This window comes from Seriola dumerili, unplaced genomic scaffold, assembly GCF_002260705.1.
Source record: "Seriola dumerili isolate Sdu_G_001 unplaced genomic scaffold, Sdu_1.0 BDQW01000073.1, whole genome shotgun sequence".
NCBI lineage: Eukaryota > Metazoa > Chordata > Actinopteri > Carangiformes > Carangidae > Seriola > Seriola dumerili.
Window position 1 is genome coordinate 4,174,908 of NW_019174328.1, and position 13,353 is coordinate 4,188,260.

General features: G+C 44.2%; 2 protein-coding genes across 3 annotated transcripts in view; both read left to right on the top strand.

Annotated features, from left to right (window-relative positions):
• thada (THADA, armadillo repeat containing) overlaps positions 1 to 5,096 on the top strand; it is a 93,833-nt gene extending 88,737 nt beyond the window's left edge. Inside the window, exons 37-38 of the mRNA XM_022744001.1 lie at positions 4,052 to 4,227; positions 4,556 to 5,096. Coding sequence (XP_022599722.1) covers positions 4,052 to 4,227; positions 4,556 to 4,876 — 497 coding nt within the window. The 3' untranslated portion in view covers positions 4,877 to 5,096. The remainder of the gene's footprint in view (positions 1 to 4,051; positions 4,228 to 4,555) is intronic.
• Positions 5,097 to 7,801: 2,705 nt separating this feature from the next.
• zfp36l2 (ZFP36 ring finger protein like 2) lies at positions 7,802 to 10,602 on the top strand. Of its 2 annotated transcripts, none has more exons than XM_022743876.1 (2): positions 7,802 to 8,127; positions 8,362 to 10,602. In XM_022743876.1, the coding sequence occupies exons 1-2, from the start codon at positions 8,038 to 8,040 to the stop codon at positions 9,562 to 9,564; spliced, it is 1,293 nt and encodes a 430-aa protein (XP_022599597.1). In that variant the 5' UTR covers positions 7,802 to 8,037; the 3' UTR covers positions 9,565 to 10,602. The 2 variants fall into 2 exon arrangements, with proteins under 2 accessions (XP_022599597.1, XP_022599598.1); XM_022743877.1 differs by having other exon boundaries at positions 8,365 to 10,602.
• The last annotated feature ends 2,751 nt before the right edge of the window (positions 10,603 to 13,353 follow it).

Genomic DNA, 13,353 nt, shown 5'->3' on the forward strand with positions numbered 1-13,353 from the left:
CAGACCACAGCAGGAACATTGTACTGGCCACTACAGACTGGTAAAAGTTCTGCAACATCTTGCTGCAAACATTAAAGGCCCTTTAGATTATCATCCCCCTCCTCCCCCTCCTCAATGGGACATCTGACACCCCCCCAGCTGCATAGGCTCAGTAAGGATTTACTGAACAGCGAAGTCAGCCTCTTCACTCACTCTTAATTCAACTCAGTGACTTTAATGACACGACTGTTGATCAGACACCATGTGGCTGCAGCAGTGCGCCAAATGTGAATGTTCAGAAACCAGAAGTCAGAACCAGTTTAATGTAATTTAAGTTAATGCAATCAACATGTTTTCATTAATAAACATGAACACACACCATATTCCTGTTTACACTAAAAACTAATCTGAAGGAACAGACTACTAAACTACAGTAGATGAGCTTTACTATATAGAATGAGATAAGCTAGGTTGAAACAAGGAAGGAAATGAATTGACACTATAAAAAGATCGGATTACTTTTCTCTTTTTGTGAGCATTTCAACCCTTGTTTTAAAGATTGTGAGCATGCTGCCATGTTAGCATTAGCATTTAGCTGTGCCTAGAAGTACAGCGTCAAAGAGCTGCTAGCACGGCTGCACACTTGTCTTTCTGTAAAAAAAAAAAAAAAAACCTGCTGTGGATTAGCATTGTTGTATTGAACTAGGACACAGCTGATAGTTACAGCCCATGTCTGTAACTAGTTGATTTGGCTGTTTGGATTTTGTGTCCACCTCTGAAGTAGAAGTGTTACAGTTTAGAAGTCCTCTTTGGGAATTGGGCAGGTTTCATTTCACCATGTACAGTTCCTCAAGAAAGGTGATAATGTGCCTGGTGAAGGGCTCGTTATGGTTCGAGCAGATTTACATATAAAAACTCAGTTGCCACGGTTTCTAACAAGGCAACCAAAGTTAAAAAAAAAAAAAAACTCTTCAGAAGCTGAGAATGGTACAACTGTTATACTGTTTCCACAAGTGGCACAAGGTTAAGTTTTTCCCTCACACTCCTGCCCTGCCCTGTTCAAATGAGTGGCATTGGATGCCAACTGCACAACACACACACATACACACACACACACACACACTCACACACACATACCCAGCCTCACCCCATCCTACTCGAACCCATTCATTCACCAACTGGCGCTGATATCATCATTTACAAAGACAAGATTGTGCAACATAAACTCATGCAGTCTTTCATCACAAACAATAACTACAAAGGACAACACTCATACCACCACACACACACACACACACACACACACACACATACTCACGCTCACGCTCACACACACACCAGTAACAGTGTGAAAGACAATCCCCTTGAGAAACAGAGTACTTTGCGCCAAAAGCTCGAGGAGGGAAATCGTGTTAAGCGACGTGTGAAACCTCCGTAGAAAAGGAGATAAACTGAATGCAGCTAAAATTTCCTACTATAAGGGGGGGGTCTGTAAAGGCTTGGGCAGGGCCGTCCCAGAGAGAGGCGGCTTCTTGGTAAAGAAAGGAATTTGTCACTCAAGCTCCTAAACTCTTAAATCTCCTCTAATACAGTACAATCAACAGCCTCTAATGTTCACAGAGCAGGTTTCTCTCTCCGCACAGACTTGAGGCTCTGCTCTGATTTTACGCCTCCTCTCTGAAGAGGAAAAACAATCTGGGTTCCCAACACTGTGTGTGTGTGTGTGTGTGTGTGTGTGTGTGTGTGTGTGTGTGTGTGTGTGTGTGTGTGTGTGTGTGTGTGTGTGTGTGTGTGTGTGTGTGTGTGTGTGTGTTATACTGTATGTGTGCTGATGGGGGTCTATATACCTCCACCCTCCCTCCCTCCTCTCTTCCCATAGTGGTAGTGTTTTGGCTAGTGGCTCTAAAAAGTCTTTTGAAGTTTCTGGTGTTATCTGGGTGTCAGCTGTGGTGAGGATAGTCAAGGTGGGAGAACAACACAGTCTCTCACACACACGCACACACACAACCTCTGTGTCAGATAGACAACTGGAGATGGTAAATGAAGTCGAACATTATGTTTTCCCTCTGTTTGAAGTGTGTGTCATTGCACTCACACTTCCTCCACTGTTTTATACAACACCAACTCAGTGAGAGCAGGGGCTCATAACAGGCCTGCCTCTGAATGTCCTGTGTGTGTGTGTGTGTGTGTGTGCGTGCGTGCGTGCGTGTGCATGCGCATGCGTGCGTGCAAGGTTCATTGCGTGCACGTGTTTGCTCTTACTGTGTGTGCACGCGGACATTGGTGCAACGTGCAGAATATTTTTGAATCCACTCATACACACCCTGATGGTGGTTGGTTCTATGAGTTATAGTTTTGTTTCCCAGAAGGCCGTCCGTGCCCAGAGAAGACACACATGCGCACAAATTCACACTAAGTTTGGAACATAATGTCAGCTCTACATCATTCAAACGACGCTACCCCACAAACACCAACGGTTACATAAAACAAGGTTGTTGAGCGAGAGATCAGTTGAAGGCAGAAAATGTGTTTTCAGTAATCAGGTTTCTCCCCATGTTTGTGAACCAGACCTGATGTATGTATTTCATATTTGATAATGCTCCTGTTTTTGGATTTGCATTGGAGTGACATGCACACACACATTTTTTCCTTAGAGGGCAAATCCGTCTGAATTTTACAAATAGTGCACTGTTCGGCTGTGGAAACGGACTTATTTAGAATTATTTATTTCAGTGTGAGTTTTAGTCAGACTTTGAATTTAATTATTTTGGATACCGGGACACACCACTAAGAGTAATGGTTTTTCCTTTCCGCATCGAACGATACCCCGTGGGCTGGGACTGTGTCATTAACATGCAGTGTTGTAGGAACCCATTGAGGGACCTGTGGACAGTGCACATGGCCGTGGTAACCACCTTCCTCTAATCCCTTATCCTGACTGAGGAAACCAGGTCTCTCCTTTACATCATTTGTGGTTTTTAAGAACTCTCCTGCTGACAGTCGACAAAAACCTGAAGAGTGACGTTTCTCCCTCTTTTAAGCCTTTGAAAGCGATTGTTAACTAAGCCATGTTTAGACATAACTCCACTATTTTAGTTAATTACTTAACCAAGAACCAAAATTCTCATTCTGTAAGTGATGAATACCAGCTAACTAGGTAACTGTCATGTCACTTAGCTTACAGACAGAACAAACATTAGCTTGCTAATATATGATCCATTTAGATTGTAAAAAGGTGATAAAGGAAACAATAATAATAATAATAATTTTAAAATAACATTAGACTAAATGGCCAAATAATATCAGTTACATTAGCATAACATACTATCCACTCAGTATAAAGTGTATTATTACTATCATCTCTGAAACATGTATTTTTCCATGTATGCATCTATAAATAAAACAAAGTCATGTCTATATTTACAAATATATCACAGTGCCACAGAGCAAACTAGCATCCAATACACTCCTTACCAAAGTCTTTACTTGCCAAAGCATTTCTTAGGTTTTAATGGTACAACCCAGTTTAGTAACACTCTAGGAAGGACGTTACACACAAAGTCAGTAATGGATTCACAGATAATAAAAAGTCTTGCACTCTGCATCTTCCTGTCGAAAAACTATAGTCTTGGCTTTTGAAATTTACAGTTTTGCAAGTTTTTCTTCCTCAGTTGTGTCTCTGATCTCTTACTTCATTATGAGCTTGAGCGTAACCTTTGATCCCAGGGAAAATGTCCTCTTGTCATTGTAAAGATGAACTTTAGATTAAAGGTGAAACAACCCAAGTTCATCCACAGCTCAGTGGACACACTCACCTGATGACGTGGCACTGCAGCAGAAGCTGTGTGGATTGAGTATGGATGGGAGAACTTGACAGAATCACAGTTTGTGATTCGTACACAGTTGATTTATGATCTTTCAACCTGCTTGTTTTTTGTTTTTTTGTTCATTCATATTCTTGTTGTTTTCAGTTTGGCTTGCTGTGTGTCTGTAATCTAATTTTGTATGTCTTAAATGTAAAACAAAAAGCTGACAGACTCTGTATAATCATTTTTCTCTCGTCCGTCCTCAGATGAGGCCGGCGTTTCCGTGTGTCCTACAGTTGCCATGGAGTGGGGCGCCGGGCTGCTGTGTCGGCTGTTTGAGCTGTGGGGGCAGGTTCCTGCAGGTGTCCTCGCTCTGACGCAGTGGCTGCTGGGAGACGCTGACGGAAATGATGAGGTGGTATCAGACGAACCTTCCAGTCTGGTGAGTATCTGTTATGTAAGTTTGTCACATAGCAGCAGTTGTTGTTGTTTTGGCAAAAAAAAAAAAGGTTCATATAAACTTACTTTACACTACTCTCCCAGTAACGTAGTGAAGTTAGAAACTGGCTGGTGAACATAGTGAAACATTTAGCCGTGCAGTGAGTTAGTGAAAGCAGCTGAAAGGAGAGTGAATATTGGACTTAAATTTGTCAGGTGACCAGAAACATGACAATGAAAATGTGTATGTTTACAACTTGTTCCACCGCCCCAAGTGGCCAAAGAAAACAAAAATAACACCGCTTGAAATGAAAATTTTTGCTCTTGACCAGGATGAGGACGACTTCCTGTTTGAGAAGGGGGATCTGAACCTGTGGGCCGAGCCTGTCCAGTGGGTGAAGCTGCTTCACAGAAACCTCAGCTCCCTCATCACGACCTTCAAGCAGACCCAGCACCCAGGAGCCACAAGCCTGGACCAAGCCCAGCTCCGCACACTGTCAATCCAGGCCCAGGCCAAGGCCCTCAGCTCCCAGCAGGCCCTGGAGTCCCTCCCTGCCCTGCCCCAGTTCTCCTGCACCGTGGAGCACGCCCGGCTGACGCTGCGGCACCAGAGAGCAGCACTGGCTCTGGATGTGCTGGAGAGACTGAGGTAGAGGAATTCCTAATATTTCTTTAGAGAGAGAAAGGTTTCAGATCAATGAACAACTTCAATGAACCAACACATGAGAGCACAGACTGGCTTTGTGGTCTTATTATTATGAAATCAAGGGAATGAAGGAAACAATAGGATTTTTTTTTTTTTTAAATCTGTAGTTGTCTCTTACTTTGTCTTACAAATGTTGCCCTCACTGTTTTAATTTTTATGATTGCTGTTCCTTGATGTCTTTTTTAAATAAATATAATCTCTCAAATTACATTTTTGATTCTCCTATTTCTCCATAAGGAAAGGCAAGCCGAACGTGTCACTTTTTAATGTTAATAATTCTGAAAAGAGGCAGGAGAGAGAAGAAAGAGACAACCACAATATTAACATTATATGAACACATGTGGGGAGGTCTGGCATTTGTGAAGCCATAACAATAATTCAGTCCGAGCTTGTGCTCAACAACACTTGACGCACTGTCCTCTTATCAGTGGGAATGTGTCACACGACAAATTTCAACAGTGTCAGCATTGAGTAAACAGACTGCTCTGCTTCCTCCATGTCTACCAGGGATTTAAGGTTTGGAACAAAACAACTCGGAGCCCGAAGCTTCAAGCACTCACTTCAATGGTGTGATTGTGCAGCGAGCCAAGCTTTATAACCACGGCATGGGATTGTGAGAGCAAGTGTTTGCGCTGACACGTCACCAAAGTTGTATTTCAGTATACGCTTTTACCTCTACTGTATGTTTATACGAGGTGTTATTTTCCTGTGATATTTAATTTACTGCGGGATTCTTCCCATTGGACTGCGTTTTATGCTTCCCTCCAGTTTTTGCTGGTTATGTAATTAGGAGGACGGCACAATGGACTACTGTCCTCTGTGTGTGTAAAAATGTGTGTGTGGATTCATGCTGCTCGCTCATACAGCTGGACCCTTCTCTCTCCCTGGTAGCCATGTTCCCTGTTACAGTAAAACTGACGTAATGTTTTGGAACAGCTCGACATCCCCCAATAAAAACAGAGCCGCGTGATGGGAGAGCGGTTTCTGTGGACGAGGACATGTTCAAGGGATTTCTCAGGAGCCTCGCTGTGTCTGTCCTTCGCATTAAACTATTTATCACAACTTGCAAAGCGCAAATAGTCCTAGGGCAGCCCTCTGCCTAATTTTAGGGTTGGTAGTAGTAGATTCCAAGCTCTTATGTCACTTGTTTTTCGCCTGTTGCTATTTTCCCTTTTTTTTTTCAAACCTCTCTCCTTCCTTCTCCAACCAAACCATTCAGCACATCAGAGAATATTGAATCATGTCACAGAAAGAAAAATCATTTTTAAACCGCTCTTTCAATTACGATCCTATATGGAAAAGACTTAATGGTCACGAGTGTCGCAGAAACCTGCAATTTCTGGTGATATGTTGTCACACAAGGTTTTTACACCCTCAACACCAAAATATCAGGCTTTCGGAGCCCTGATATACAGTGCCCCGTGCTCTGCTGCCAACTCTGCAATCTTTCCACTGTGGTTTTTAAAACTTGACTTAACTCCAAGAGTAGAGTGGAGTAGTTTGACATTTTCATGTGAACATTTTGCCATCCTGGGAAGGTTACATCACGCCGAGACAGGGGCAGCTTATTGCAACCGCACTGCACTCTTTGACTTTACAAAGAAGGGACTGTGGCGGCGGGATGGCTTTGTTATTAGGGAAGAAAGGAGGAAGCAGGTTTTGCAGAAATAACCAGAGCACCCCTTCTCAAGGACTCTGCTCTCCATCTGATGTTGTGATCTGGCTGTGTGGAGAGAGAGAGTACAGAAAATACAAATTCACAATGTATGACATTATTACAGCCAGTTTGTGCTGAGTGTGCCTTTAAATCTTGCTCCAGCTCTGCTCAGCAGATGGCGCCCCAGTCTTTTACACTCAATTCTCATGTTGCTCTCATGGGGGCAGTGTTGCGCTGCTGTACCACAGTAAAAACCACATTCCTGCAGTCTGGGCTCCTTCATTGGGGAAAAACAAGTTAGAGAGAGAAACTGAGAGTGCCTTAAAAAAAAGATTTAACCAAAGCAAATCCTCTTTGTGTTTATAAAGATTCTACATGTTGTGCTTTAAGAGCAACAGTTTTCTAATCTCAAGGTGAAGTCAACATTTCCAAGTTTAGTTTTGAGACAGTACAAAAGTAGGTCATGTGAGCACAGTAGGTATTAACTGTCTATTTTTCCATGTGTAGTAGACTGGAATAGGCTGCTGTTGCACTGTGGAAGTTGATTATGCAACCAGTGGAGTCTAAAAATTGTACTGCACTCTGCCTGGACTCCTCTCCGCTCATACTTGTGGTCTCACCCCATCCACAGGGAAAGAGAGGGAGGGAAAGACAGAGTTTCCTTCCATTACAAATACATGTGTCAGCTTCCAAGTGTGGTGGTCCAGAGGCTAGTGGGGTGGCCCCTTGTTGCTGGAAGGTTCAAACTTCTGGACCTGGCTCCATGAACAAGGGTGTTTGAGGAACCATTTCTCTTTTATTTAAATTCAGTGAAGAAGCTTTTGAGCAAGGCACCCAGCCCCCCCCCCCCCCCCCCCCCAGCTTCTGAAGAGGACCCAAGTGTGAATGTCTATGGTTAATTGGCTGGAGAACAGCTTGCAGACATAGTAGACTTCCCTTGATGGTTCTACATTCTTTCACAGCGAGAGACAGCCCAGAAAGCAAAACCAACTTCCACAAAATTGGTTGTGTGATTAAAAGAGAGAAAAAAAAACTTTGAGGGGTGTGTGGAGGATAAGAGGGGAGGGGAGGGGGGGTTGCTGGGGTTGGATTTCAAGGCGTGGTGTTAAAGAATAGGCGGCCAACCGGTGAATGGGGAGGAGGCGGCTCCTAGCAAAAGTTTGTACCAACTTCAGTTCGCCCCTCCCTGGCCACCGCCAAGCATTTATATTGACGCGGAAAGGCGAGAGCGCACCGCGAAGCACTCTGGCTCAGCGCTTCTGAGGGGACGAAATAAAAAAAACCACCTACAACTCAACAGTACTAACCTTATCCCCTCTTCATTCCTTCTTCTACGGACTTAAAACTGCACATAAACTTTTAAAAGAAACTTTTCAAAACTTTTCCACAACCAAAACCAGTCGTGGCACAAACTACCGCTCGTCGCATTCAAGGATCCTGGTCGGTCCTCCATGAAAGAGGGAGCGCGACAGCAAATTTGGGGAAAAGAGATGTCTGCGACCGTCTTGTCTGCTTTCTACGACATGGAGATGCTTTACAAGGTAAAAACACAAATGTGACAACAAACGGAGTTTTTTTTCCTTTTTGCATTCAGGCTGAAACACTCGAGCTGTAGCTGGATTAGCATGCTCCAACTTTGAGTAGAGTTAGCATGTGTTCAGCTGCAACAAGTTGTGGCGTTGCAGGCAAACAGAGTTTTCCTAAACATGCCATGTGCTCAAAATGGTCATACAATTTGTTGAAGTGCATTGCTAACTCGTGTCTTTTCCTTCCAGCAGCAAGATAAAATGAACATGAACGCCCTCCACATAAACAGCATGCTGGACAAGAAAGCGGTGGGGGCTCCGGTCACGACTCCGGGCTCCGGCGGCTCCTTCACGCCGGGATTTTTCCGCAGAAATTCAACCAGCAACGTGGAAGCGATGAACAACGGCAACAAATACTCGATGGGCTCCTACAGCAGCCTGAAAGAGAACACGCCGAGCAGCAACAGCAGCGCCACGGCCCTCATGAACAAGGAGAACAAGTTCCGCGACCGAGCTTACAGCGAGAACGGAGACCGGGGCGTGCTGCAGCAGAAGCCCGGCTCTCAGATTAACTCCACCCGCTACAAGACCGAGCTGTGCCGGCCCTTCGAGGAGAACGGGTCGTGCAAGTACGGGGAGAAATGTCAGTTCGCTCACGGCTACCACGAGTTGAGGAGCTTGTCCCGCCACCCTAAATACAAAACTGAGCCGTGCCGCACCTTCCACACCATCGGTTTCTGCCCATACGGTCCCCGGTGTCACTTTATCCACAACGCCGACGAGCGCCGGCCCGCTCCGGTCGCCAACGCTAACGTGCAGGCAGGGGAGCCCAGGTCGGCTCGCGAGCTGTGCAGCTACGGCCAGAGGGAGGTCCTGCCGCCGCAGCAGCTCGGCTACACCCAGAGGGACAGACCAAAGCTTCACCACAGCCTCAGCTTCTCCGGCTTCTCCACCCACCATGGTCTGGAGTCTCCCCTGCTCGACAGCCCCACGTCCCGAACACCACCGCCACCCACCAGCGCCTCCTCCTGCACCTCCGCCTCCAGCTTCTACGAGGAAGTGCTGTCTCCCAACTCCGTGTCCTGCATCAACAGTGCCTTCTCTTTCCCCGGACAGGACTTAAAAGCCTTACTGGCCCCCTTGGCTGTGCACAACCCCAGCGGGTACGCTAACAACCACTCCACCGGTGCCTACTACGGGAACATGCAGAGCAGCGTGTGCCCTCCCTCCCCTCCGAACTACAACATGAGCCACTTGCAGGCGCTGCGCCGCCTCAGCGAGTCGCCGGTGTTCGAGCCTCCTCCCAGCCCGCCAGACTCGCTCTCTGACCGGGAGAGCTATGCGAGCGGGTCCCTCAGCTCTTCCGGGAGCCTCAGCGGCTCCGAGTCGCCGAGTCTGGACGCTGGAAGGCGTTTGCCAATCTTCAGCAGGCTGTCGATTTCAGATGACTAATGTTTTGTTTTCAAACGGATTTATGGACGGGTCAGACTTGGGGGTTGAGAAGTCAGGGGTTGTCAGTGAGTGAGGTAGACTGTCCTTCAAGCAGAGGATCCAGGTTAAGTCCCCTCACCCCTAGCCTCCTTCACCCCACTTCAGCAGCATCCATCCTGCTGACGTGCCCTTGAGCAAGACATTGAATCCCTACTAGCTCCAGGGGTGCTGACCCTGCTCTGACCTCCCTGGAGGGGGGCAAGAGAAGAGAATTTCACCCACAGGGATCAATAAAGCTTCAAACAGTTTAAGTGTCCTTGACCTGGCATTAGTTTAGTTTTTTTTCTGTATGTAATATAGCTGTATTAAAACTTAGATAGCAAACAGAAGGCATTCCAACAGTGCCTTGCCCAAGGGCTCATGGCAGCCCGCTCTCCCTTTTGCTCTATCAGGCAAGCCACACTTTTCCTGGGATTAGATGTGTGTGTAACATGACTTGACAAGAAGAAGAGACTGTAAGCGGTTTCAGATTTCCTCCCATCCTGCCAAGAATATGCCTTGACTCAAAGTAACATTTTTTTTCTTTATCAAAGTGTGTTGTTTTTTTTTTCTTTCCTCTCTGAAAGCTTCAGCTTCCATTCCAGATCTGTCTCCTCCCAGCGCCACCCAGTGGTTCGTTTGGTTAGTCTAGTTTGTTGCTTGGTTAAAAAGCACTCTTGAGTTGGGTTTGTTTGGGGAAATCACTGCTGATGGTTGAATATATATTTTTTTAGCTGTTTTTGAGTGATTTACATAGCAGTGCATAACTGGCTATGGACTATTTAACTTATTTATTATCTTGTGAAAAAGTATAGGCTACATTGGTAATTTGTGTCCATACTGTATTTATCAAGTATGATGAAGCAATAGATCTATATTCTTTTATGTTTAAATTATGATCGCCATTATTAATCTGCATAAAGTGGAGTGTATGTTCTTTTCACAGTAATATATATATTTTGTTTTTTTTTTCTCCTTTTTTGTAACTTCACTTGGTTATTTTTATTGTAAATGAGTAAAAAAAATCTTAATTTAAGAGAACGTATGTGATATTTATTTCATTAATTTTGTTTCCTTGTTTACGTTTATTAAAAAAAAAAGTTTGCGTGATTGCTGTTTGCTCCTGAGGTTGTGTGTCAGTGCTGTAGAAGGCTTTTTTTTTTTCTCGAGGATCCCTATTTAGATGTTTCTGTAGAATGTATAAACAATGTGGTTGTACAGACCGTCCAAACCTTACTTCTTTTGTTGATCTAGATCAGACTTCAGTGACAAAGAACCCAAGTCAATAAATTAACCAAAAAGTATTTTGTTTTCTTTCTGTTTGCACGAGGTCACACTGTGATTCCAGCCACGTGCTAAAGAATGTAGCAATCCCTTGTGCCCCAGTATTATTGTGTAGTGCCTAAGGGGTTCACCATCTTGACATGCCTTAAAATTAACCAAATAAAGTATTTTTCCTACATGGCATCTTTTTATACACAGGTTGAATTGAATGTAGTGTTGGATTCTGAAACTTTTTTTTTTTTTTTTTTTTTAAAGGTTGTTACCACTCAGACACTCTGATAAACAACCGTAACTTTTCTCAAAATCCCCATTCCTCTTATTTTGATTTCCTTTTGCTCTGTTTTTCTTTTTTTGATATTGAAATCTAGTCTGAGTCTTGAGAGTTTGCTGGAGAGGGAAGTGGATGAACACGTTTGGTTTGTACATAGTAGGTACAGGGGGATGCGCACTATGTACTTTTGACTACTTTATCAGAAGTAAAGCTTTTTGAATGTAACAAAAACGGACAAAAAGACAACGAGAGTTGTAATATTTTTTTGGGGAGTCAGTTCACTACAAATTGAGTGTGAGACTGTTAACTTTGTACTGTACATTTTTTGTAGTTCTCCCAATAAAAATCATTTTGAAAAAGTTTCAGATTTCTCAGGCTGTGATTTCTTCCGCATTTTCAGCACAAGGATTCAACAGGTGTGACTTCTAGATCACAAACGTGAGCTGATGACGTTCACGAGCGGGACAGCTCTGGTTCTCATGTTCCTCACATAAATACATCGGATGCGTCGGTGTGACTTTAGTCTTCCTCCAGTGGAAAAAGCCCGGAGACAGACAGGAAGGAGGGAGTGTGTCCTTGGTGGAGTGGAGCCCTAGCTGCCCTGTGACACTACTTGGCCTGGGACCCTCAGGGGGCCTTGTCCTCAGCATACAGTAAAAGCACTGACCAGTTAGTTTCCAGAGAAAGGCACAACCTGAATTCCTGTCTCCTCTCCAACGAAGGAACAACTGAACTGTAGGTGTGTTCTGTGACAGGAAAAATCTGATTCAGCAAACTCATTATGAACAACACCACCACGGAAACTGATAGCCCTAAATAAAAAGTATGTAATATTACATAATGTGTAATGTTCTGCTATAAACAGAGGGCGATGAGCGATACCTCTGCACCATCTGAGGAATGAAGTCTGGAATTTTAAAATGGAAAATGTGCAGCAGCACAGCGTGTTGCAGCCACCACAGCAAAGTCAGCTGAATTGTGTTGGTGGCTCAGGCTGTAAGTCTGTCTGGGTCTTTGCCATCACAATAAGATTTTAATCTTTTAATAAGTCGTGCATTATGATCCCATTTTCTGACATAATGTACGCTGGCACTCCGCAAATCTTCCCCGTCCCTGGAGAACAGCAACCCAAAGTCTATATGAAGATTAAGCACCAGTAGAAGTACTTTGAATATATTTATAGGGGAAATGTCTCTTTGATGGATCTACTCATAACGCATAGATATCTGGAAAAAGACAAGGTGACTCAACTGCTTTTTTGTAAGCCAAAAATGTTTGGAATCACAGGATAGCAGTGTATTTTATAAGCTTATGATCATGATATGATGACATGTTTTTATGGAAACTCTTAATCTGAAAAGTAAGTGTAGCTGTCAAATAAATGTAGAACAGTAAAAATACACTTTCCCCTGAAATGTAGAGGGGTAGAATTGTAAAGTAGCAGAAAAATGGAAATACTCAAGTAATACCTCAAAAGTCAACTGAAGTACAGAACTTGAGTGAATGTACTTTCCACCACTGAGGTGAAGAAATGGATGATAAACCTACAAATGGATTATTGCTCACAAGTGTGACAATTCAATGCGCTTCAGTCACATCTTAATGATCCCATATTGTTGCTTTACTCACTGGTCTTTCAAAAATAATCCATCAGGAACGTGCGAGTGTGAGTGATATTACCGTGCACTGAGGTCAGACAGGCTGAGATGGATGGATCAGTCTGGGAACTGAACACCAGCTATCAACCCATAACTGATTAACCCTGCAGCTGTAAATGTGTTTCTACTATCAGTCACTTGAGCAGGTAAAACAGGGACAGTGGTGAATTTTTCAACTCACCAAGCCTGTAGCAGGGCAAAAATACATCCTTCTCCTGCTCCGACTGGAGTGTCATATTCGGTCATGTCTAGACCAAATAACAGCTCAGTTTGTTATGGTGCCTCAGTTTCCAGGAGCCTTTCAAAGAAACACTCTTTTCTGCAGACTATTCTGCGAAGTTATCAGTGGTAGCAAAGGCATTAAGAAAATAAAGGGCCCAAAAGTCATGTGGTGCCTGGAGTTCACGCCAAGATAAGGCAGGATGATAAGGGCCCCGGCAAATATTTACTGTGTCCTCAGGATTTCATAATGAAGTGTTTATCAGAGCAGCGCCAAAGGGCTGCACAATGCACTAGGCCCCGCCAAGTAGGATCCATGTACCTGTGACTCAGTGTGTG